General features: G+C 37.1%; 1 protein-coding gene across 6 annotated transcripts in view; it reads right to left on the bottom strand.

Moving 5' to 3' along the window:
* The window catches only part of FGF14 (fibroblast growth factor 14), a 303,346-nt gene that overhangs the window by 154,258 nt on the left and 121,273 nt on the right, over positions 1-27,815 (bottom strand). Inside the window, exons 1-2 of one of the 6 annotated variants that reach the window (XM_088136484.1) lie at positions 26,222-26,257; positions 4,054-4,093 (exon numbers count right to left, since the gene is read on the bottom strand). The exons of 3 other annotated variants lie outside the window; for them this stretch is intronic. Coding sequence is in view for 1 of the 3 variants with exons in the window: in XM_088136481.1 (XP_087992607.1) it covers positions 26,222-26,288 (67 nt within the window). In the remaining 2 variants the exon portion in view is untranslated. Of the gene's footprint in view, positions 1-4,053; positions 4,094-26,221; positions 26,306-27,815 lie in introns of those variants that run through there. 2 more of the 6 variants (XM_088136483.1, XM_088136481.1) reach the window with 2 other exon arrangements.

Here is a 27,815-nt window from a genome sequence, read left to right as displayed (position 1 = left end):
AACAAGGCCTTAAAGTAAAAATGTATGAGTTATTCTAATTCTAATTACAATTCTAATTATTATTTATTAGATTTATAATAGCTGCCCATTCCAAAGGACTCTGGCTTTAAGAAATGAATTATTGCTAATACTAATTTAGCTACTCAGTAGCAGCATAAAATATGGCAATGTCCCTACTATGTATCAGATCAAACTGATGACATTAATAATGATCTTACTTCATTAATTACTTCTATTTCATCAGATATTTTCATTAACATTTGCTACATTACAGTTGTCTGTGTTTAAAGTGAGAAATTTTGTTATTCAAACCGGATATATAGTACTGTGGTGCAGAAGGAAGCCCGTTGTTTATGTAACTATATTTTAAGGGCTTTATGACTTACAAATCACGAATGCCAGTCATGCCATGCCTGCACACCCACATTTTTACAGTTGATTTCAGAAATGCTTTTCTCTATTGCAGCATAGCCTTGTACAAAATGCGGATGTCATTTTATTTCATGTGAAGATGAACTAGCTGCAGTTTCATTATACCGCCCTCCAAAGTGATATCCAAACTGTTATGTTCACCAGGACTTTAGCATACACTGCATTCTGCCCAAATGCAAGACCTGGTTGAGATGTCACATGCGTGTTGCTAGAACTTAAAAACTATGATCATATAAAGGTAAGGTAAACATTGCTCTTGAGTCATACTTGACGCCTGGTAAGTACCTGGACATATCCATGATGTCTTCTTGACAATAATATGGAAGTAATTTCCCATTGCCTTCTTCTACTGGTTTTTCAACTCCTTATCTAGTCTACAACCATGGGATTTACTGGTAGTCTTCCATGCAGCCAAGCCAACCCTGATTAGCTTTTTGGAGTCCCTGACTGACATAGTAAATTAAGTGTTGATATTGTATCTTCACTATATAATTTTCATCTTCAAAAATTATTTATTATTTATTTGATTTGTATGGCTGCCAATCTCATCTAAGTGACTTTGTGCGGCTCACAATAGGTTAAAAAGTTCCAATAAAAACAAGTTAAAAACCAGTATATAAATACAAAAACTATCCGTAATCAATTAAAACAAAAAATCATGATCAGCAGCAGAATCTGTCCTTACATCAGCTGAATATAGCCATTGTAAAAGCTCCCCACCTATGATGTTATAATAATATAGAAAAAGGGATAGGAGATACCTACCTAATATAAATGGAGGAAGGGATACTTACCCAAGAATACATTGAATATGAAGGATATTGTGACTACTAACGGATAGTTTGTAATATCCAAAATGGTTAGAAATGTAAGTCATGCATTTGATGACTTTGATTCCTACATTCTAAATTTAGGAAGCACAGAAAGAAATCTATTCTTCTGCTGAATGAACTATTGCTTACTTCATGCAAAGCGTGAAATAACTGCAGGACTACTGTTTAATTTCAGACTCCTCTTTATTATGCCTACTACTGTTATAATCAACGTCAACAATAAAGGCACAGCTACTAATATCTGTGTCCCATTCTTTCTCCAAGGATCTTCATGGACAGCCTCCTGTGAGTTAAACTAGGAGACAGTGTTTGGTTCAAAATCACTTGGAAAACTGCTGTGTCTATAAAACCATCAGACGTAGCTTCATCATTTCATTTAAAACAAGAATGTTCAAACATTCTGTTCTCTGAAGTTGAGCTTTCAAGACAGAATTATGAACATCCAACTCTATCAGCCTGGCTTTGAAACATACCACACTTTTATGCTAATTTGCCACTAGCCAGAGAACCCAGTCTACAGTGCATCAAAACAGAAATAATTGGAACCGGAAATGAAAAATAATTGAGGGCACCAGCAACAGTTCTAAGTTAGGGATATGTTTCCTCAGCTAACAGCAAGTCTATACATTGGAAATATGCTATACAATCCATACCCTGCCAAGCACAATTTTACCATTTAAAAGCACATGCACATTTTGTCTTGCTAAATTTACAAGGAATCACAAAAGATGCAACTGCCATGCAAATTAAATTCATTTAATTTAAGATTATTATTTTGCAACTGGTGCGTTCATAAAATACTCATACTTCTGATTACTTTATCCAATATAAAACAATATCATATTTTTGTACAAGACTCTTTAAGTCTCTATTAACCCATAATAAATGCTAATTTTAATCAGATAATTAAATACACAAAGAACAAAAACAATAAAAACAGGTGTTGTATTGCTATGCTGTTTACATTTTAGATTATTATATTTATAGTGTAACACACATATACACACATATATTGAACTCACTGAACTCACAAAATTAAAACCCCAAGGGAGTTACAGAAAGATTTGTTCTTTCTGATATATGTATTTGTGTATACACACAACTCTGTATGTGTGTATTTGGATCTAGTTATAGTCAAATTTAGAATAAGTCCATTGAAAGCAATGAAATTAAATTGACTTCATTCATTCCAAGTCAGAATTTGCATGGACAAAGACACAAGCACACGTTCATTATATATTATGAGAGGTACCTTTGAAGATATTCTCAACATTTCACTTAAAAACAACCTTCCATACGAGATGTCATTTAGCAATGCCCAGAATAGTCACTGGCATCGCCAAAGGCTATACGTCTTTGGAGTTACAGCTATTATAGACCAATATATCTGAAAGCTGCCAGTTCAGAGAAAATGGAATAAACATATAGGATTAAGAATATTAACAGCAAACAGTTACTGTCCCCATATTATGCTTCTTTGGTAACTTCCCCAAGCCCAATGCAAAATCTCTGTAGTACCCTTTAAGGCTCTCCATTATGGGGAAGGCTTAGTATTTGAAGAGCTGCATCTTCCCACGTTCTAGTTTGATTTAAGATCATCACCTGAAGCCATGTTCTGAATGCCACCCTATGCTACGATTACAGGTGGTTTTTCATGAGCAGACTGGTGTTGGTCCCCAATTTATGGAATACTTTCCGCAGAGAGATATACAATGCTGATGTTGATTTTCAGTCTCAAAGATTTTTTTTTTTGGTTCCCTCATGCCTTTTAAAACTTCAACACTTAAAATTCAGACTGAATCTAGTCTACCACTTTTTTTTTTTTTAACTCTCATTCACAGCTGATTTGACAACTTCCGTCTTCTTCTTGGTTTTAAAATGTGCTTGGTGCTATTTCATTCTTTGTAAGTTATTTCATAATTTGTGGATATGGCTTATTCAACCCCTAAATCACATGCCTTCTCCTTGGTTAAATTTATGTAATGGTATATATCAAGAATGCCCTCTTGGAATTAAAATGATTATATCCCAACATAGGAAGTCATCAAGCATCAAGAACTGTGGACTTTTGGAGGATGGACATTAGCCAAAAGATTTATTATATGACATTGGAAGGAGAAATGAATAATTGACTGCAGCAATGGATTCTTGATATATGTCATTTTTAAATATTTTTTAACATTTTGATTATTTCTCCCTCCCCTCAACAAAGAGATTCAAAAGGAAAGGACTTGAATGATCTAGTCAATTTTTTGAAGTTTTGAAGCTTATCATACAGTGTTTTTCTTTTTTTACACTGATTTGTTATTACTATTTTGTTACATTACACATTATCATAATAGTATGTGTATATACTGCTTATTACTGCTACACTAAAACTGTATATATTGATTATGTTGGTTTAGTACTGATTTTATTGTTTAGTTTATATGTCCTCCATATATTGCATTGAAACTTCAGCTTCAGGATGACTGAAGAATTAAATCATTAACGAAATAAATTATTATTATGAACATGTAGACAATTGTATGAAAAAATAATTATTTATAAATTATCTGTCAATTACTAAACATACTTCGGTGGCAACAATTTGGGGGAAAAAAAGCAAAAACAATTTCTCCCGTTTCTCTTTTTTACCTAAGTACTGGATGTTAGCTATGATTTCCTTTCTTTGCTGTGTGAAAAAAAAAGTATGAATAAAAATAAAGTAGCAAAATGTATTCAATACATCATGAGCTTAAAGAAAAAAAATATGAGGAAAAAATCAATAACTTGAAGAATTACATACCACTATTTGTGTTTGTTGTAGTCCTCCTTCTTCTTCCACCCTACAAAACAAGATTCCATACAGCAAGCGTTTAGCTCTACTTCTATGAAGCGAGTGGCAAAAAGTTTATCGGAGGTATATAAATATATATTTCAGCAGAGTTTCCAACTTTTTCCCATTCTTGATCAACAGCACATGATATCTGAAAGTAGCAATATTCAGTAGAATAACTACATTATAAGCAATTACTTTTTAAAGTCCTAATTAAGAGGTAGAGATTGAAGAAAGGTGAGAAAGAGGAAGACTTCAGCAAGGAATGCTGACTTTTTATCATCTCCTTCCATGCAAACCAAATACCATAGCACCATGAGCAAGCCGGTGGTGGATGGTACCCAGAGAAGAAGAATACTAGAGTTTAAAATTAGTCTAGTAATGAATCTAACTCTAACAATTCTAACAATGCTAACTCTAAATCTATCAAAAATAGTATACAACAAATCAGTGTGGATATTTTCTTTTATACTTGAGTTTTAATTTATCCCATGGCTAAATGTTCTCTGTTATGTCAGCGATCCCCCAGCCACTTGTTCACCCAATATGAGCAGGTAGCTTGAAGTGCCAATTACATTTCCAAGCCTTCTTATGGTGCCAAAGGCCAAGCACTCCCTGAGCTCCTCAGGGCCAATACTCAGTCTGTAAAAAGTAATAACAATTTTTAGCATATGCTGTCAAATAGTAATTGAGGTCTACAAGAGCTAAAATGGTTCGGGCAGATGCGTATGAACAAAAGGCGGCCAGTTATGCATGGCTTAAGAAAAGAAAAAAGATCAGCATATACAAATCTGTGTGTTTAGGTGCAATTTTTTTTTAAAATGCTATGATTAACAAAAAAAAAGTCCTTCACCGTGATGCCTAGCTGTTCATCCTGGGTGAACTTTTTTTTATTTCTTATTGTTAACTTTGTTATATTTGAACAATGCAGTCCTCAAAATAGAGGATGTCTTCAAATAATGAGCTGTCCTTGGTACTGTTGGGTGTAAGATTTCTGGCATGAATAAATGCCACATGAAGGGCTCAGTGGGTAAAAATAAGATATTGTATTTTCATACTTGGCAATTATATATAGAAGGAGGGGAGGGGGAGACGGAGAGGGAGAGGGAGAGAGAGAATACAGAGAGTGGGAGAGGGAAAAAAGATCCTGTGCCCCAAAGATCAAACTATAGATTTTTGTCTTATGTTCTCTGATAAAGATGAGAGAGCTAATGACTGCAAACACTGCTGTTGACTGGTTTTTGAAATGCCTGATTGTCATGTGATTTTTACTCTTTTTGCAACATAGAACTAGATTTAGTCTTCCTCCTTCCTTTTTCTTCCTTCCTTTGCTCTCTCCAATTACTTCTTCCCCTCATCTCCATTAATCCAATTTTATTCCCCCTCTTTCTTTCCCAGTTACCTTCCCCCATACCCACCCCATCTTCTTCTAGTTCTTCATCTCCTCCTCCTCCTCTTTCCTTTCTTGTGTTTCTGCTGGAAGGAAGAAGAGGACTACAAGTGTGCTTCCTAGTGAATGAGGAGAGATTGCATATGTGTGAGACAGAATGCTTAGTATATGCAGATGGAAGTTTACAAATGGAATACCACGCTTTATAGTCAATACTTTTAATCAGGAGTTTTAAATTTGATTAATATTCTTGATTTTGCCCATTCCCAGAGCATGGCTTCTCATCAAAAGAGACAGAGATACACACACCCATACAACTTGGGTGTGTGTATCTCTGTCCCTTTTGGTCTGCTGGGTCTGTTGTACACATGTTTTGAGAGGAGGTAGGCTCCAGGATTGCTGGAGCTGAGCTTGACTATCCTAGGTTGGAACAATGGGTTGGCTAGACGTTGCACACTGTTGTTGTGTTTTTTAATTTTGTGAGTAAACTGCTGGACTTCCCTCCTTGCAGCGTAGACTGGAAAAAGTTAATCCAAGGAATGAGAATCTAAAAGTTCTGATCAATTAGAAGGAAGGTTAAAGTTATATCCCAAGATGTTTTCAAGTGAGACATCCATTTGTGGTCAACTTTAGGCCAGCAAAACTGGGGAAAGCTTTCAAAGCCTGTCTCTTCTGAGAAGAGGGGGCAGTCTCCTATCTATTCTGTGCTCTGATAACCATCAGCCTTTCCTTTATCACTATGGGAAAAGGCTCTCACTTGTACATGTATGGTCTGCTTTGAGCTGCCTTGCAAAATGAATAAAAGTCACATGACAATCAGGCCTCTCAGAAACTAATCAGCAGCCCTGTTTGCAGTCATTAGCTCTCTCATATTCTTTATTTATCAGAGAATATAAGAATTTTTTTTTCCTGGGTGGTTATCTTAAATTCAGGGTTCTCATTTTTCAGCTAATTACAATATGCAGGGAGGAGGAAACTGTGTCTATGTGTAATGTATGCATACCTGTTTATATACTACACATACAAACATCCATGCATACCATTTACAGTGTGACTATAACAAAATAGCATCTTATTGTATTCCTTGATATTTATATTACATTATATTACATCCAATTACGTATTGAATATACTATAATACATTACACATTATGCATTTTCAATAGCCTATTTTGCTTTTATTTTAAAATATACTCTTTCTTTCTGGGGAGTTGTCTTAAATTTGAGTAAATATGGCATGCATAAATAAACGTCTATTTATTTGGAGGGTGGTATTTCTTCAGAAGACTGATAGGTAGAGCAACAGGAATACAGATGCATAAAATTGGAATTGGGAAAACTGGTAGCCATATATCTGTGTGTGCATGCACATGCACACACACACACATAAAGCATTTGGTCTTCTTTCTTAAGAGGAATATATGCTATAAATATTTGAAGCCTTGCTGTATGGAATGCTGCTTTCAAAGTTAGGAAAAACAGTAGGTTGTACATCTGAAAAGGCCAAACAAAGGTTTGATAATTCGATCTTGGAAATGTTTATGCAGTTCACTGTCAATAATGGAGCCTGTTGATTGCCAGCCACTGTAAATGTAGCTATTAAAGGATAGGCTGGAAGCCCCCACATGATCATTGCTCTATAGATTCTCAGTCAAAGCCATCAGTGTTGTATCTTAAATAGTTGAATTTATGTCAAAATGGAGGATACAAATATCCACTTTAAATTCACACCAAATTTGGACTTTTATTGGCAACAAAATGACCACAAACTTTCAAACAGCTTGCTAGCTAACATGTTAGACACGTGACATGTGAGAAATTATAAAATGCTGCATAGCTGCTATGTGCGGTTTCTGCCATCTGCCTGCTTCAGGAAGTGTGTTGTTGTTGTTCTGGTGGGGAAGATGCAAGCTAAAGATCCAGCGTGGTGTAATGGTAAAGGTATTAGACCAGACTGAGGAGATCGTGGTTCAAGCTAAGGACACTCCCTCCATGATCTGGGGGCAAAAATTCTCTCCCCACCTAGTTACAGTACCTCACAGGGATCAGCATCTCCTGGGGATTAGAATGAGAAAATATGAGTATGACATCGTGATACAAATCACATCACTTACAGGCTTGCATCCAACATTGGGATGAAAATATGAAAGGTTGGGGTTTGCCTCTTGACATCATGAGGCATGTTTTCTATTCTTCACATTGTTGCAGTTTCTACCACATGCCTATGATCATGGGGATAGGAAATGAAAGGCGATCCTCACATAAGCAGCTTTGAATATAAATCCTTCACTAAATAAATAAATATCCCAAGTTCTTTCCAGTGCTGGGAACCTATGATTGGCTAGTATTTGACTGAGGTCCCTGGTCTCCCTACAGTATTCAAACAGGAGTGGAAGCCATTTTGCTGCAGATTGCCTATAGCAACACAGGTATTCCAACTCTCATGAGCAAATCTATAAAAGGATCTATGGCCGTCCTGCAAATGGGTCCTGCATCGGGTTACTCATCGAATTGCAAAGGGCAGAATTTGAACCCTTTTCACCTAGTGATGGATTCCTAGAATGTTCTAGAAGGCTACAGAAGGCTACAAACTTTGCTTTGAATAAAGTTAAGATGAGTTTGGAGATGAGAAGCACACTTAAAACTTTCATTATACACTCCCAATATACTGTGTACTGATGCTTCAAATGCTGACTAAACTCCTGGACTAAACTGTAACCAGCATCTCTTCCATTAATTTGTTTCCCAAAGTTGTATTGATTGACCCCAACATGTTCATAATGCATGTTAGAGAGAGAACAGTTGCAAAGTAAATCTCACAGAAGGGCCAAGGCCACTAAAATAAATAGGGTGTGTATGCACTCTAAATATTTTAACGTGTCATGTTATTTTACTGTTAATGGCCTTTCTTTCCTCATACAGGAAATATCACACATTTTCAAAACAAATGTAGGCTAGAATATTACAATGAACAGTACAAGTAGACTGAACATTATAAAAAATGTAATATCACTTCAGGGTAGGCTTCCATAATTTCAGCCTTTATCTCACCTTTGATTTACTTTGTTTCTTCTTTACCATTACTAACTAACCGACTCTTCTGTGAGAAAGTTAAGGAAAAAAATTCCTGAATAAGTTCTTAGACTATTGCAACAATCTTTTTTTTTTTTTTTTTTTAAGATCAGTTTCTCAGCATAATTTCTGTGGCTCCAAACAAACATGCAATACACACAACATTCTCTTCCCACACCAGTCATCTCTTGTTAGTTTTGAAAATTAAAACCCTGATTGGTGCCCTTTGGTTTCATTTAATTTTGTTTAATCTCTTTACATTTCTGTCTGCCTGATTTGTATTTATAGGAAACATCAGTAAAGTGGATAAACAAATGTACTGAAAAAAATGTTCTTTACATACTGTTCCCTGTCTCCAAGACTAATGTCCACCTTAATTCATTTAATCTTAGGCTGGGCCATGGGTAGCAATCTGGAATGATTCCTGAGCCAAGAACTGTGAGTTCGGATGGAAGAAGAATCAGGATCGGTGAGCAAATGGGATGCAAGACAGCAAGCAAATCCACAGCAAGCAGGAACAGAGAACAAGATCCAAAATGCAAATCATGCCAGAATCTGGTCATCAGATGACGTTCCAAGGAGCAGGAAGTCTTCTTACACTCTTTTACACCCACAAGGAGCCAGCACTCAGCCAGGATAGAGTCAGACTTAAGATAAGTGGTACCTCGGGATACGAACTCGCCTCGACTTACAAACTGGATCCGCGGCCATTTTCCATGCTGCCACGCAGTTGCGGCTTCCTGTGGGCGAGGTCGCGGTAGCAAGGAGACGTTCGGTGAGGCTTGTGGGGTGTTTTGCGGTGTTTTGCGAAGGTTTTTGGTGTGCGTGTTAGCATGGCTCCAAAGAAAATGCAGAGCAGGCTTGGCGGGAGTCAGGCTCTGAAGAGGAAATTGCCTCGGGTTGCGACCAAATTCGGAGGGCGGAACGGATTAACCGGATTTACACTGAACCCTATGGGAAACTTTACCTCGACTTGAGACCAACTCGAGTTGCAACCAGAGTCACGGAACGGATTAAGTTCGTATCCCGAAGTACCACTGTAATTGATTTGGGGTTTCATGAAAGGGCAGCAAAGTGTTAGGTATTTCATTGTACTGCCCAGGAGCAGGGAGAAAGAAAAGATGCTGGTGGAGTTTTTCTGGCACAGGTTCCAAAATAGTTTGAAGCACCGTTCATCTGAACTAGAAGTCAGCTGCCATTTGCTGCTCTGTCTAGGGAATTTCAGACCTTTGAACAATTTTGCCTTTTTTAACATAGCCACTCACTCTCAGCTTTTCAGATCAGCTTTGTATGTATGTATGTATGTATGCATGCATGTATGTATTTAGGATTCTCCTTGTTTTAAAATCCATCCTCTTCCATTCTCTCTTTTTCCCTTTTCTTCTCCTCCCTCACACATACACATACACACAATCATCAAATTGCTAAAGGATTCTCTTACTCTTATTGTTATTGTGCAAGAGTGCAATTTTTAGGTCACAAAGTAACCTATATTAACCCTCTAGGTAGGAGACTTTCAGAAAAATCCAATTTCCTCTACCCAGCTTTTGAACCAAATTGTATGCAAATCAATATAATACTATCAAAAATTTAAAACACCCAGTATGTGTATATATATGTGTGTGTGTGTATGTGTGTGTGTGTTTTTAAAAAATAGAAGCACCAAACACACAATAAACAACCAATGGTTTTAGTCAATAAGGCACCTAAAGAAAATTAAAACATGTGCCATGCATATACATTTGGGTAGAGCAACAAGCAGAGGGTCTTTACAGAAGAGCCCCTAGACCTACTAGTCTCTTATCTAATCCAAAGCAGACTGTCATGTGGCTGCTAAAAACTGAGTAATCAGTAACAAATTCTGCAATTTGATGAATAGGATCCACTCTTCAATACAACTGTCACAGGGACTGACTATTCCAATTCAATATTCTCTTTTAAAATAGAGGAGTATTTTTTGCAATATTCTTTGTGAAGTTCCTTCTGGTGGAGAATTTCCAAGCTTTTTGCCTCTTCCCTTCCAGAGACTCAGTAATAGTATTAGTATATTTTACTATGGGTTTGACAGTTGTTCTATCTTTTGCTTTAATTATTATTACTGTGGTGCTGAGTAAATATCTAGATCTATTTCTGAAAATAAGGTAGGACCGACTTCTATTGACATCTCAGGGTGGGAAATAAAACATGTGCAACATGTACAGATGTATTCACACACATACACATACAGTAATCCACACACAGAGACTTAAACACATATGCTAGCTAGCGTAGACTAATATGGGAAGCAGAAAAAAGACACAACAATAGTTAAATGGAATCTCAGTGATGGACTGAATTACTCTACGGATGAAGAGCTGGGACAGAGCGTAGCCAAGTCTTTCATACCAGCATCCCAGAAGTATTTCGTGCCGCAAAAATCAATTCACTGTTTCCAGGCACTTTCTACATATCTCATTCACACCTCAGTACTAAAGCTTCTACCTGCTTAGTGCTTTCTGATGCCATCTTTCATTGTTCTATTATATCAAGGGTCAACGATATGAGAATGGAGCTTTGCAGAATGACAGAAGAAGAGAAAAACATAGAAAGTAGAGGCAATACAATGAGCAGGTTAGCATTTGTTTTCTGCAATCAAAGAGAAAGCTGTGCATGTGTCATTTTAAAATATGATCATGCATATAAGTCTTTCAAGAGGCAGCTGAATCAGAAGGTCATAGCAAAAACAACAAAGCAGCTTGGGGTACCTTAAAGGCTAACCATATTTATAGTGGCAGAAGATAGAAGGATCACATGATGCTCCTGTTGAAAGCACCACTTTTTAGGCACAGTTTAAGAGGTTGCTGTTAATGTTTAATGCCAGAAGCAGCTTAAATCTTAATGGGTCTGTCCCTTCATTATGTAGGACTGACTCTGTTCACAGGGAATCTTTCCTATAGTACTTCCATGCTGTGAAATGCACTCCTTTGGGAAATGAGTTTGGTCTCAACCATTCCTGCCTTCAAAAGAGTAACTAAGAGGCATCTCTTTCCCCAGGCTTTTAATTATTATTTTGCATTCTGTATTTTAAACACTGTTAGCTACCTTGAGTATTTGAGTCCTATAAATGCAGTTTTATTTATGTATTTTAGAGATTGTCTGCTACTTCAGCAGATGCGTATGTCAATGTATATATCGTTTAATGAAGCCTTCCTTAACCTGGTGCTCTCCAGATGTGTTAGGGTTGCCCTTTCCAAAATTTTCAGCCAAAGGCCATACTAGCTTGCAACTGACCACAGCCCCAAAACATCTGGAAGGCATCAGTTTGGGAAATTCTGGCATAATGACTTAGAGATGCATCTGTGACTCAGGAATTCAAACTTGGTTTCCAGCTGCACTTTCTTTTTCCCTCTTGCCCTCTTCCGATCTGTCCCATTGGGACCAACTATAATAATAAACAATTGTCATAAGAACTACCACTTAATTTAATCAACACGTTAAAGCTTTCAACAAATGGCAAATTGTGATACAGTCATGAATTTTATACCCATAAATTCCTAGATGTGTCAGGACTCCAGAGAGCAGTTGCCTGGCTTGAAATGACCTTTAGCCAGAAGAAATACTTCCCTTTATAATCTGGATTTGGCAATTCCAAATCAAGTAAAATGTCACACCCAGGACTTTGATCTAGTGACTCTAAAATGGGGGGGGGGGAGGCAAACCATGTGATTGGGGGGAATGGAATATGTGCCTGTAAGATTGATCCGCCTTTCCTCCACTTTCAGCATGTGCTTCATGGAGCCTTACTTGATGAAGACTCTCACCCTCATATTATAAACATAATTAGCATTGATACTTTCTGTGAGATCAATTCAGCTCATTAGTAATGCAAAATTAACAATTAAGCAGCAGACGTTCTGACAAGTTTTCATAAAGCCCATCAAGTTTCTACAAAATAAGAACTGACATCTCTTTGTCATTTTCATCCCATTAAGTTTGCTGTCTGGGAATGCACTGGATTAGCATTTTACATGGGTTTGGACAATTAATATTCATGGCTGGGTACCATTTCCAATTAAATATACAATGTAATTTTATCACTTTACAGCTTCTTAATTTTGGCAAACATCAGAACTATGGGGGAGATAGAGACGTTTTCTTTTCTCTTTAAAACCAGTTTAAATATTATTGTTATCCCACAAAAGCAAGGCAATGAAAACAAACACAATATATTAATCATACTGTCAAGTCTATACTTCATATATTTTGAAACCACATGTTAAATAAACAGTACTAAGTCCACTCAGGCAGGTGTCCATTCCTTTTTTTTGTCCTTCATTACTTTATTATATATTTTGAAAGAATATAAGGAATAGGTAGTACAAATAAGAAAATCAGGTGCAGATAGAGAAATATGGTTGGATAAGCAAAAAAAAACAAAAACAAACCCTGATATATCATAAAACTAATATATCCCAAAACATCATTAGAAAAGGTATCCATTCCTTTACAAATTGCAGTTTACCTTTTTGACTATATAATGACCTATTTATTGCACCGCTACAAACATATACACTACGTATACATGACTTGCACCTTAAATAAAGCAAAAAGATTCATTCCATTGCACCACTCCAAAAGAACACTCTGAAAATGCAAAGGGATCATTTATTTATTATTTATTTATTAAATCAATTAATATAGCCGCCCATCTCACAACAGGCGACTCTGGATTCTTCAGTTATAGCCAGACACTCTAATGAAATTTAGTGTCCTTTGCTCAATTCAATTTTCTTCTTTCCATTTTAAATATGATTTCTCGTGGGCCTGAGGATTTGATGCTTCATGACCTTTTTCAAGAATGCTGGAATCCTCTGGAATAATTTGGTAAATTACTTTTATTATGAAAAGCAGAAAAAGAAAACAATTTTAAATATACTGAACATATATTCTGGCTGATGGTGCATCTACTGTAATGTTTGTAGTCTTAGCAAATCTGAGCTATAACTGTTTTATTTCAACATGCTATGGGTGACTTTAACAAACCCACCAATGGACCGCATTGTTATTTTTATACATAACTGACCAAAGTACAGTAAATATAGTCCTACTAAGAAAAAACAAACAAACACCAAATCTTAGAGCCCATTTCTCTTCTTTATTATCAATTCTGCAGAAGACTGAAATTGGATATTCAACAGCAGGAAAAAGATTTCCCTAGAAAAAGATTTAATATTACCTATTGAAAATTTATTTTCTAATCGTTCAAGGACAAATGTCTAAAAATATCTCCAGCTTTCTCAATATAAAAACTACCTAGTTTCTTTCTATTTCTGTTTTTCGTTTCTGAAGGAGTCTTCACATTACACTTAAGCAGGGAGACAGATTCATTTTATTATATGAATATTTATAAATTGAATATTTATAATCTGAATAAATTTTATTCAATTTATTACATATATTTAGATAAATATTTTATATTTTAAAACTTACTATTATTCACTTCAGTAATCCCAGATAAAGTTGTAGGTACAACCGGAAATCATTGGAGCACTAAGTACAGACTAATTTATTTATATAATTTATAGAGCTGCTCATCTCACAACAGTGACTCTAGTGGCAAATAGAAGATTAAAAACCAAGAGACAGTATAACACAATGTGTAAAATAAATGACCAAAAATGATCAATATAACATATGCCCAAACTCTAGAAACATGTCATACTGACAATTAATAAAAAAACAACCCCCAACCTACTTAACAGTGAGACTGGCCCAAATGCCCGAGGGAACAACCAGATCTTTAATACCTTGTATAAGTTTGGGGCCATCTGGATCTCCAGGAGAATAGTGTTCCACAGGGCAAGTGCTGAGACAGGGAAGCCGCAACGTCATCACACAAGATGACACTGCTTAATAGAAGGGGCCCAAAGCATGCTGCCCTGTCAGACCACCACCTCTCTCAAGGCCAATGGAAATACCCCTTCTTGTAAAGAAGCATTAACCATCACATGGACCCAACTATATGTCACCTTCTGGTTGGCCTTTAATCAGCTAGAAGAGACATGGATCTAAAACATAGGTGACCAAACTCCAGGATCCTGTCCACTTCATCAGGACTAAGAACTTCAAACTATTCCCAAATAACCAGGTAAGACTATGCCTCAGGAAGCTTCATAGGACTATACAGTTAGAGTCCAATTCCAAGTGAATCCAAACGACTTTTTTCTGAGAGGTACCTAGCAGGGTTCTTGCATAGCCTCTATAAATGTTCCTGCTGCTTCTCCTTACCCAGGAAAGACTGAATCCCCTCAAACAGAACTATTACCTGGCTCTCCGTGGATGTGATAAGGGTGCAAAAATAACATTTTACGAGCCTTATCATCACAAGGTAATCCTTAAGAAAGGCTCTTACCAGTGGTTGATCAGATTTACTTTTCATTTTTTTCTAGTGACATTGTAGCATCTCTTATTCTACTTTATCACCAGGAGTTCCTCTGAAAACAAAGGATCCTTGTGGGATCCACATGCATAGAAAGTTCATTCAGATGTGATCCAATCCATTGTCTTCTCATTCCAAGTAGCAACTAAGGCCTTGGTTAAATCATGAACAGGAGCTCCAGGAACAACCTCAAGCAGACTATTCAAATTGATCCTCATGGTGAGGTGCAGCCCCAGAGAACTCCAAAGTCAATGTACTGATGGTAATACCCCCAACTCCAGACACGTTTTCACTCAAGGCACAAATGACCAGGCTCAAATTATCCTACTTTGGACACACTGTGCAAAGACTTCTCTCTCTGGAGAAAACTCAAATTTTGGTAAAGGTGGAAGGAAAAAAAAGAAGGTTATGACCAGCAGTAAGGTGGATGGACTCAGTTATACTGGGAATGGGTGCACTGTTGGAAGATCTGGGGGACCAGGTTAAGAGAGATCATCATGGAGAAAATGTCAACTAAAAGTTGACACCAACTTGATGGCAGATAATCAATCATAACAAAAAACCTAGATCATGTCAGCACTATCCTGAGATAAAAAAGCAGGTTAAACATGTGAGTTGGGGCAAAGATAACTTGAGTTAGATCCATGGTTGCCATGGTGGCCATAAACATCCCAGCGGCCATCAGGGATTCTCAGATAACAATAGCTACCCACTGTTCCTGGCCCTGAGTTCATTGCTGATGCCATACATGAAAGCTGGCTAGGCAAATCTCTGAGAGGCGACCCTCCCACTGCGCCCAACCAGGTTTCAGTAATGGTCAGCCCTTTCATCCACAATTAAATTGTGAACAAGGGAAGCTACATTACAGACTGACTGCATTAACAAGCCAAACCTGGAAGCCAGGCCTGCTTGAGCTCTGATTACCATGTCTTGCGGCAAAGCCTAGAGGGCTGGAAGGTGATTCAATATCACCCGAATATTGAAACCACCTTCCCTGAGAGTGGCCTACCCACGTCTCCACCATATCTCCCTCTGCTGAGATTTTTTCCCTATTTGAATGTCTGCAATTCTTTCCCTATTTGATTTTAGAAGGGTCAATATCACCTTCCCCACATCCCACCCTGTTTCATGCTGCTTGATGAAAGAATTTTGCAACATTGCAGTGAGCCCTCAAAAGTATTTCTGGAGCAGTACAGCATACAATGTATATCAACATATATTTCAATACATGTATTTATATATTTATATATATAAATATATATTTATATATATATATTTATATATATAAATTTATATATATATATATATTTATATATATAAATTTATATATATTTTATAAATATATATAAATTTTATAAATTTTATAAATTATATATATATAATTTATATATATATATAAATATATATATATATTTATATATATAAATATATATTTACATGTATTTATAATATATTTGTATATCAACATATATTTCAATACTCTGAAACAGAGGCATACGGCTGAAGGTGGTTCCAAAGATAGCAACACCTCTATTTGTAGAATAAACAGTTCATTATTCTTATTTCCATTCAAACATTTATGCAATTTGTTGCTTGATAAATTTTTCCAAATTAAATTGTTAAGGAATTGATGTAAATAAGAAATTAAATGTATCTGGTTCCTTTCACAGCCATGTGCAAGTCTTACAAAGAGTACACACTGAAATCTTAAATAATTTCCCATCTCTGGTATAGTGATCTGTAAGTCTAAATCACTCCATAGGCATAAATGTCTGGCTAGCGAGATAAATAAGTGGTGAGTTAAATTAGTGGTCGGTAGGCCATAGGTCTGTCAGTTTTTGTTTTGTTTAAATTAGAAACTCAAGAGCCATCGACCAACCTTGGGTGCAACAGTAATAAAATGGTTAAGTAAAGAATGTGGTGTCTTTAAGCACATTTTGAATCTAATCCCCTACATTTGTTTTCCATATCAGATCTGGGTTGAGTTCACAGACTTTTATACAGAAGCCCATACCCAGTTAGTCCAAATTTCCTTCATTTTTGCAGCCTAATTTAGGTGAAGAAAAAGGGTATATGTAGTTGTTAAACATCTGGAAAGCAGAAATACGCAATCTATTGCCATAAAGCAGAGATCTACTGGTAAATCCAGTTCTCTATGCCCTGAGTTAAATGAGCATATCACATTCAACTTAAATTTGAGGTAATATTTAATTGAACAGCTACCGTTCTCTCTGAGTTCATGTTGGGAATGGGCCCAGAATGGGTTCTGAAAGGGTTCAGAAGAGAAGGCAGTACGACCCATCCAATTGTTTACATTTGAGGCAAAAACAGGAACTCAGCCAAATAAAAAATACCGTGATCTAAATGGCCCCAAGAGAATATAAACACATCCCTGACTATATGTAAAATTGCTTGATAGAATAATGTAACCAACAACAAAAACAATGGAAACCTTTGGCGATACCGACAGTCTTAATTCATCCTTTGATATTTTTGTTGTGGTTGTGAACACATAAATACAAGATAAACCGTGCCAGCATATTAACTCTCTTTCATAAGCATGGTGTCAGCCTTGTGAGGTAGTCCAGACAAGAAGCACACCCAGAAGTACTAGCTCCAACTTTACATAACAGACACTTACAAATCTGAAAGCACATCTCTCCCCTCTCGCTTTTACAGTCTAAACTAGGGAGGGTCCCTTCTGAGATGTTTGCCAGGTCTCCACTACTCAGCTGCCACTTTGTGACCATTGTCCCGTCTGCAGCTCTTCCTCCTGTCTCCCAAGGTCATTCCCACATACCATTACCCACCACAGGTCAATATATTTTATCCAAATTCTGAGGCCTGTAGCCTCAAATCAGGACAGGTCTAATCTGCCATATTGAAAAACAAATAGATACCACCATTCAAAGACAATAGCAACCTTACTTTTAAAAATGGAAAAGGAAAGAAGATGCTGAGACCAATTTTGATATAATTTTAAAAAGATAAACAATAATAGTGGAGAAAGCTACCTACGGTTTAATACATTTTCCTCACACTGATACCCATTTTTGTATACCTGCATTTTGCAAGGAAAGATGAAGCTCAAGAGTTATGGCTGTTTTGGAATAAAAATAACGATGTTTTGGCAGGCTACCAAGTGGCTGCCCAATGTTACTTTGTGTGTGTACTTTGTCACCATTATTTCCAATTTGTGCACTATAATAGCCCTACCTAAACAATATTTTGTTTGATGTAAGCAAACTGAAAAACGCTCGCTGTGGCTGACCCATGAAAAGCTTGGGGAAATCAATGAAAATTGAATATTGTTACTTTGCTTTTGGAACACTGTGTTAAATTGCAACAGCAGCAAGAACAACTTCAGCTGCCCTGATGATTTCCTTCCTTTTTACGCAAATGCAGATGTCTTGCTTGGAAATCACCTGCCCATTGAAATTACTTCTGTGCAAGGTGGCAAACAATGAGGCTGTGTTAACATAAGATTAGGAGGCAACAAACACTGCTTGGGTATTTTAATCAAGGTTTTTATTTGGTTAACAAATGTAACCAAACCAGCAGCTAATCCATATTTCAAGCTTATCTAACAAATATCTAGAATAAATTGCTCAACGGTATTTGGACCACAAACTGACTATTGCATACCCACTCTATATAGTACATTCAATATTTAAGCAAGATGCACCATAGGGAGGAATCAGATCCTGTTATTAAGACTACTGAATTCAAATGTTGATTATATTTGAACAGAACAGATTATCAGTTGTTTCAATGAATAGAAATCATATAATTGAGTTTAACTACTTATTTATTTCCTTTGCCTGGCTTTCCATACCAAAATTTATTTTTGATACTAAGTTTCCACCAGCTTCAACAAGTTAAGCTTGAAATCAAGGCCTAATTTGTACCACTGATGGATAATTATTTAAAAGGGTATCTTTTCTGTGGTATGACATTAAAGTTGAGGTATCATTCCGTGTGATACTGGACATAGGCCCAAAGCTGAAACTCCTATGCACATTTACCTGAAAATAAGTCCTATTGATTCTAACAATAATTTTTGATTCTGAATAAAAATGTAAAGGATTGTATTGTAAATTGCCAAAAACAAGGAAGCAAGCAACAAACTTAGCATAAAGTAATGTTACGGGATTTTTAAAAAATATACTTCAGAAAAGGATGCAGGTTAAATAATTCTTAAGAATAATCTGTTTAGTTATGCTTTTGGTAGAACTTTACAGGTAATCCTTGGGTTACAACTATTAGTTCAGTGACCATTCAAAGTTACGACAGTGCTGAACGAGGGGGACTTTTGATGGGTCCTCGGAGTTCTGGCCATTGCAGCAAGCCTGTGGTCATGTGATCGTGATCCAGGCACTTGGTGCCTGACTCGCATTTACAACATTGCAGCAAGCTGCAGTCATATGATCACAGTTTCCAGCATTTCCTGGCAGCTTCCTACAAGCAGAATCAATGAGGAATCCAGCAGGAACTCAGAAGCTGTGATCACTTGAGAGCCTCTCTTAACAACCTGTGTGGTCCTCATTTAATGATGGTAACCAGGACTGCCAGAATTGCTGTCATTAAGTGATGTGGTCACATGACGTTGCCCTTTATGACTGCATCACTTAGTGACAGAGTTCCCAGTCCCAATTGCTGTCATAACTCAAGGACTACCTGTACTGTTTTTCCATATAATGGGGAAACAAAAATCTATACATCTCCATATGGTTTTCCTTCTGATTCTATTCTTTTTGCCCACTATTGCTTTAAGGTTTTTATCTGTTTCCTGAAGGAAGAGAACTCCTTACACAGTACATTAAATTCTGCAGCTGAGCCTGGGTCAAATCTGGTTAGGGTTTAACAGCACTTGTTTTCCATATCAACAAATTCTAACAGGCAACATGTAAAATCATAAGAATCCATTTTTTAAAAATACTCTATGTGCTCCAAATACTAATTTAAGTCACTCTTTGCTACTGGGGCTTTGACAAGGAAAGATATTGTGTCTAAGATATATTCAGTTTTAACTGATAATAGAAACAGCCCATTGAATGGGTTATAACAATGCTGGAAGGATGATTTGGGTTTTTCTTCCTCGGATCTGGATTGGAGCTCCAGCAGGAGGTAACACGCTCCTCTGCTAAGCCTCTAGTAAACCCTTTGAAAGTGTGATATAAGTGATAAAGAATTCCCTTGCAATTTGCCCATATTATCAAGAATACATGACCTACCTGATGGAACAGCTGCCAATCTGTTGGCATGTATAAGCATACATGGTGGAAATGTTTGCTAGGTTTTGGCATGCAATCCAAAATGATACTGCTGTTATAATGCTAGAACCACTTCTATTTTGACCTGGATTATGTTTACTGGCTATGCCTAAGGACTGCAATAGAAATATTAAACTAAAAAAAAACCTGTACTCTTTTTTCTGCTGGCTGTGCGACAGACTAGATGCTGGAAAGACCTTTGAAGACTCTTTGGCATGCTAAGGTGTGGAATATAGTTCTTGCACAGAGAATTACATGCCCACTTGAGATTATTAAAGGCTCAGCCACAAGCGATGCTTTTGATCTCTATTGAAAGCAGTGGTTCTAAAGCTAGAAGAAGTTTATCTGACTTCTCATCCGTTTTTAAGAATTTTGGATTTTTAGTCATGTTTCTTTTCTTTTTCCATGTTGTATGTTGATAGATTATAGTATTGTAAAACTCTTTCTGCAAATATAAAGTCTTTATCTAGGGCATGCTTTCCTTTTGTATGTTGTAATTCCCAGCCCAACCTATTATTTTGAACAATGTTTACAATACTGCAGGTGACATCTCCATAGTTTTGGCATGGCCCCATTTTTTCAGCCTCAGCCATTAGATGTGTATCATATATAGTAAATTGGAAACTAAGTGCTTAATAATTGTGCAACAAAAAATGTACAAAAAATTTCTGAACCTTGTATGCTATTATGAATTTAGAAGTGACAACCCCTAATGGGTTTGCCCTGGTATTTCAGGTCAAGCTTGGGCTGGGGAGGGAGGGATGCATGGATGGAGAGGTTGAAAAGGTGCTATTATCCCAATCAATTCATAGAGATCCCTCTGCTTACATTTTGTCTAATGTCTACAGAAAGGCATAACCAAACATTAATATTGTAGACTGTCCAGAATCTTGGGATGGGGTAAATAAATTAAATAAATAGGTAAATAAATGCTGATCATGTTCTAGAATAGCTGATATTCAATAGCATTTCTTGCATGAGCTTCTTAAATACTCAAGGATTTTTAAATGCTATTTTTCAATGAAATAACAATAAAGGGGGAGTCAAAAAATTCTTAATGACAGTAGGTATATTAATCAAGTCATCTGTGCAAGGATACCAGTGTGACTTCTGTATATTATATTCTGAATCTGCGCTGTTAGGGATAGATAGATAGACACTTTATATTTGTAGAAATATAGTTTTACAATACTATGGGTTCTGTTAGCATGCACCAGTAAGAAAACCAACAGATATGTCTCTTGAAAGTTATTATGGATCTGTTGAATTTCTGGCTGCATAAATAATAGGAACTGTTTAGAATAATAAGATTTATGTCAGTATACATTAGGCAGCAATCCATCAGGTTAATTCTAGGAAAAATTACTATTGTATGTTAATTTCTCAGAAATTAACTAAGAAACTTGGAATGAGATCAAGCATAAAACAGAATTACTATCTAACCTTAGTCAGTGACACTGACATGATCACAATATGCTGTGACAAGAATCCCTGCAGTTAATGTAATGAAGCAAAGTAGTAGGAATTTAAATGGAATCAAAAGTATATTCTGAAAACATAATTCTTATGTGCTCAATTAATTATAATGGTTCTGGACAACTACATTAAATTACATTAAAGAACTGGTTGCAAGAGAAAATAAAATCTGGCTGGTCTCTCTGTGAACATTTTCATTACAACAGCAGGATTTATATAATTGTTCAGTAGCACCATTATATCATAATCAGATCAGCCACAAATTAGCATCATAGAAAATTGCATTTTTAAACCTCTTACTACCGATGAAAACAGCACCTGTTTCAGTGTCACGAAATGATTTAAATGGTCCATATGGACTTTTCTCCTTTAGCTCTGCTCACCCAGAGATAATCCACCAGTTCAATTGTGCAAATAAATCCCATGTAAACATATGGGTGTGGCAAATACAGCAACAAAGCAACTAAGTCCAAACTCCCAAAGGAGCTTTGGAGTACTATTTCTGGAACAGATGTTCCTTACATTACAAGGCAAAATGTAATTGAAACTAGGCAATAGGCAAAGTTGGAAAACTCAGCATCTCCTTCTCCCAGTGAACATTTATACCTCTGAAACAGTATTACTACACAAGCTCTACTACCTTGGCAACCCCAGGTGGAATTAGCAAAAGAAAAAAACTGCTATCATAGCTTAATCATAATATAGTCTATAGGAGAACTTGATGAGAATGCCCCCCCCCAGTTGTTTTGGAGAGGCCTAAACCAAATTCTAAGAGCCAGTTTGGTGTAGTGGTTAGGGCATCAGGCTAGAAACCATGAGACCATGAATACTAGTCCTTCCTTCGACATGAAGCCAGCTGGGAGACCTTGGACCAGTCCCTCCCTCTCAGCCCTAGGATGGCAAACCACTTGGCAAATCTTGCTAAGAAAACTGCAGAGACCTGTCCAGGCAGGCACCAGGACTCAGAGGCGTGTGCGCGAGCACACATACACACACAAACCAAATTCTGGGTGCAAGCAAAAGGATGCTAACCATTGTTTGAAGGAGCAATATACAAGAAGGTACTCTGTAATTGCAACTGCTTCCAAAGTATTTCTACTGCAGGATACCTGAAGAACCAACCAGCTATGAATGCCGCTCCTTCACCATAGCAGTTACCACAATTCCTACAAGACTGTGCAAGAACAAGAACCAGAATGGCTGACAGATCACCTCTCAGTTTGTACTTATGAATTCTAATCCTTCTTCCAAGACCAACACTGCTTTTTACTAGAAACATTTTGGTTCCTCCTTCCTGGCAAAGGGAAGGAAATTAACCCTTTGTGGTGACCTACTCCAGAGAGGGGATTGCTGCCAAAGGACTTGCTCCATCCTACCACAGCTCCATGACTACGTTGTTGGTTCTTCAGTCACAGGTGGTGGAAGGCAGGGAGACAAACAATACAAAGACAACTTGGTTCTCCCATTTTCTTTTTGCTGTTGTCCAACTGCAACTAAGTTAGTAGAGATGAGTGATTAGTATTATCAAGTAGCAATGGAAGAACCCACCCTTGTTTGGGTCTTCCTCAAACATTCTTCTACCTAGCATCCCTTATGCAGGATCCAGCTGCACCTCTTGCTGGAGCGTAGTTCCTTTACCCTAATGGACATAACCAGGCATGATGATCCAATATCAGCATTACTAGATTAAATTATATTACTATTTGTATACTTGTACAACATTTTGTAGAAATGCATTAGGACTTTTCATGGGGGAGGGTTGTTTGTACTGATATGTATTTTCTTCTTTTTTATTTGCTTCATGTTTTGATTTGTTTGTATTTAACCAGTAAATGAAAATGAATTTTCACCAGAGATTCTACCACAAGAAATTTGCATCAGGGAAGAGGAGGGTAAAAATAGGGGTGTGATATTTCCTCTTTTCCCCACTCCTACCCATTCCAGACACAATGCAAGGTATGTTCAGAAATTAGGTCCTGCCTCTGAGCATTATTGTTAGCCCTTTTATCATTATATTAAACTCTAAAGTCTAATATTACACAGCATCTCTTCTTTCGGTCCCCCAGTGCCAAACACTAAGGGCAAATGCCTCCTATAAACCACAATCTCAAGTCCAGGCTCCGGTAACACAAAGTGCCTCTAATGTGAGCTCCACAATATATTCAGATAAATGCTGGATATGCTGTAGAGCAGTGTTTCTCAACCATCTCAAGCAATTTGAAGATGTGTGGACTTCAACTCCCAGAATTCCCCAGCCAGCATGCTGGCTTGGGGAATTCTGGGAGTTGAAGTCCTCACATCTTCAGGCTGCCAAGGTTGAGGAACCCTGCTGTAGAGTACTTTCTGTTTAAATGTGTGTGTACAAGCTGTTTACAACATTTAGGAAACAGGAGCCAATGTCAACTTTACTATCAAGAACATTGTCCAAACTGGAGTTTGTTTTTGGCAAACATCTCCATTTTACATACAGAAACTTCATCTTATTGTTGAAGAAAGATTATAGACTATAACCCCACCATACCTTTATGTTTGCAGAGATAGTGAACGATTAAAAAAAGAAAAAAAATCTGTACTGCGGCTCTTTTCCTTGTGACAAAAGAGCTTGGATGTATTACCTGCGTGAAACCCTAGAGGGCAGTAAAGCAACTCTTATACACGGAAAGTCCATCTCTGCCAAAGGGGAAAAAAATTACTTCTTTGTGAAAATTAATTCATGATCTCTCCCCCCCCCCTCATTAAAAGCATTCTGAGGCACTGTGTGATTCACCACTTCAGTCCATTTGCAGAAAATAGCTAAATATATCTTAAAAGATGCTAACTGAAGCATATTAGCAAAGTTATCAGCTCGGTCCTAAAGAGAAATCTGTTCATTGCAAATAGGAAAATTTAACAGCATATTGTAGCTATTTCCATTCATTCCACACCCACACCCCCCCAAACAGTTTGCAAGCCATTTTCTGCATGGAATATTATTTCAATACATTTAAATAAAGCATTACCACAAGGCCAGAACAATCACATTAAATAATCACAATATGCAATCAATTAATACAATCTCTTCTCTGTCAGATCACAGTGCTGTTCTTCTGCTGAAACAAAACAGGTATATTCCTATCAGCTCCAAGGACCACAGACTGCTGAAGCCATATGCGGCATAAATGCAGCAAATATTTTAAAGCATATACTGTAACATTGCACAACTAGTTTGAGACAAATGAATTAAACATTTGTTACCTGATAACTGATGTCATGATAATTTGTACGATTTTTCACAGTAGTCACTTATAAGACCTCAACTATCAACCTTGCCATCCCTTCCAATTTAGAAATACTAAACTATAACGCCCCAAGTAATTCAAGAATTTGCCATTCCTTAATTCTCAGCGTTCCTCGACCTGTTTTCCTTTACATGCGCTGAACGTTCTGTCTGGACCTTAGGGGAGTTGAAATCCAAAACGTCTGGGAGCACTAGATAAGGTAGATCTGCCTTGGAAAAAGCAGGTCTACCTTATCTGATGTTTTACTTGATCCAGGTACACATTTTCAGAAGAATGTGTGTCTATTCAGATATGCATCCATGTAATTAAATCTTACTGATTGCACCAAAACTGACATTAACTGCTCCACTGGTTAACTAGGGTTTACAAAGGGCAATCCAAGGAAGGTCCATTCAGAAGAAAGTTCCACTGAATTCAGTGAGACTTGTTCCTAGGTAAGTTATATGAGATGGAAATCCTCATGTACAGTATATTTAATACATAAAAGTTATGACTCATTTATGAAAATGTTAGGATGAAGAGAAGTCAATGAGGAGTAGTTGCGTGCATGATTTGCTGAACACAGCATCACCTAATTAATCAGATTTAAGCTTGCTTGTAGTGCATTCATGAATTCACGTGATTGTAATTCCATGCTGAAGTAATCATATGCTTGCATCAGTAAAAACTCAAACACATTTAGTGCAATGCTACTGAAATTTCTTTATAATGAAAGAAACGTGTAACACAAATTCCCTAGGACAAAGCCCCCAAGTTTCCAAGAAATGGGGAGTTTATGAACAATGCAAAATTCTGATGTAGTTGCCAAAAGTAGGAATTATCCAACCACTGAAACTTGATTTTTGGAAAAAATTAGTTCAATATCTTGAAAAAACTAAACTCATTTTGAAAGGCTAGGCCCTTGGACAAAAATACATACATACAGCCGATGAGCAGATTATCTTTCCTTATACGTTAGGAAGTGCACATTTTCTTCCACATAAAGAGGAATTACATTTTAAAACCATTTTTAGAAAGTTGTTGAGTTGGGACAGTTGCATTCTTCTTCAATAAAATTGCTCAGTGGAGTAAAAACACAACTTCTAAAAGACCCTAAATTATGTACACTAATTTATGTACTGTATTTTTCCGACAAAAAGACGACCCCTACTTTTCCAACCCAAAATTAAGAAATCAATATTTTAAAGATAAAGCAGAACACATTTTTGTTTAGTAATTAGTTAACATTGACCTGATACACTCGGTGGGAGGAGGTCCAAACCGTCTCTCTGCAGCAATATTTCCAGGCTCTTTTGCATAACTGATTACATTCAAGCACGAGTGAAATTGCCGATAGCTTGTCTCTGCAAAGAGACTTCCTCCAATTGGTTTGTTCAGCATCAGCTGACGTCAGTTACATCAGGCTCGTGATTGGAGGAAGTCCGTTTGCAGACTCAAGCTATTTCACTCGTGATTGGAGGCTAGCAATAGGAGGAAGCCCGTTTGCAGAGACAAAGTATGGGCAGTTTTGCAACCACGCGGTTCTCTCCTCGGCTGACTTCCTTGAATAAGACGCCCTTCAATTTTTAGGGTAAGGATTTTAGAAAAAAGTATCGTCTTATAGTTGGAAAAATATGGTAGCTAGGTTCCAGCACTGGGTCTGATTCCTGAGGCATAGGCTCTAACTCTTGGGCTCACCTAGTGAAGATAGGGTTAGGGCAGTGTTGTCCAAACTTGGCCACTTTAAGATGAGTGGACTTCAACTCCCAGAATTCCCCAGCCAGCATGGCTGGCTGGGGAATTCTGGGAGTTGAAGTCCACTCATCTTAAAGTGGCCAAGTTTGGACAACACTGGGTTAGGGGAAGCCATTGGCACAACTTTAGGATTTGAGACTGAAGGCACAACATTTATAGAAGGAAGATGTAAGAGGGGGCTGCAGCAAGTGAGCTGTATGGGAAGTCTTGGTGGGAAGAGCATATTAATGGCATGCCTCAAACCCCTAACAGCAGTGCTAATCTTATGCTGAAGATTGATCTGTATCATTTTAGCTGTTTCCTTATCTAGTCTCAAATAGGTATATATTTGTATGAAACACAAGTTGGTACAATGACTTTGTTTTTCTTATTCAGATGCAACATACCTTACTGCTGACCTTACCCTGAAGGAGGAGAAGGAGGATGCATGAAAAATCATTTCAGTTTTCAAATGCTTGGGAAACTTATAGGGTCGAGAGTAAAATTTTAGTCTGCCTTCAATATTCTCAAACAGTTCTTTTCTGGAAGGCTGAACACTTTGAAACTACCCAAACAGTAATAAAAATGCAATATTCTTGAATACACAGCGCTGTTATTTACAAAAATGCATTTCAAAACTTAAATGATCTAGAGAGAATTTAACCTATGCTTTTTGCCTATGGCTGCTTGGCAATACTCTATCCTTCTCAGATTGCCAATCATAAATCCTTGACAAGAATTATTGTAAATATGCTTACAGTAGACCATTTTGTGATAAATGTAAGAGACTAAGAGATACGCAAACTACATGAATAGATGGAAGACGTATATACACCACAGACCAGTTTCGCTATTATTCCTGGAATCCTGGAAATAAACATGAAAGTGATGGGACACAGAAACAAAAAATATTAAAAGTATTCTTAGGACCATCATTAAACTTCAATTTCTTGCATTCCTTTTAGCAAGGAAGGGGAGGAATAGGAGTCCTCCAAATGGTGCTGTACTACAATGCCCAGCATTCCTCACCATTGGCCAAGTTGACTGAGACTTGTAGTTCAGGAAATATCTCAAGCTACTATTTCCCCATCCTTATTATAGACAGACTGGAG

This window comes from Python bivittatus, unplaced genomic scaffold, assembly GCF_059951505.1.
Source record: "Python bivittatus isolate LINGU-HERP-01145 unplaced genomic scaffold, Pbiv_v1 ctg000060_np1212, whole genome shotgun sequence".
NCBI classification, from domain to species: Eukaryota; Metazoa; Chordata; class Lepidosauria; order Squamata; family Pythonidae; genus Python; species Python bivittatus.
The sequence above is the reverse complement of the archived record's forward strand: the minus strand, read 5'-3'. Positions and strand labels throughout refer to the sequence as shown.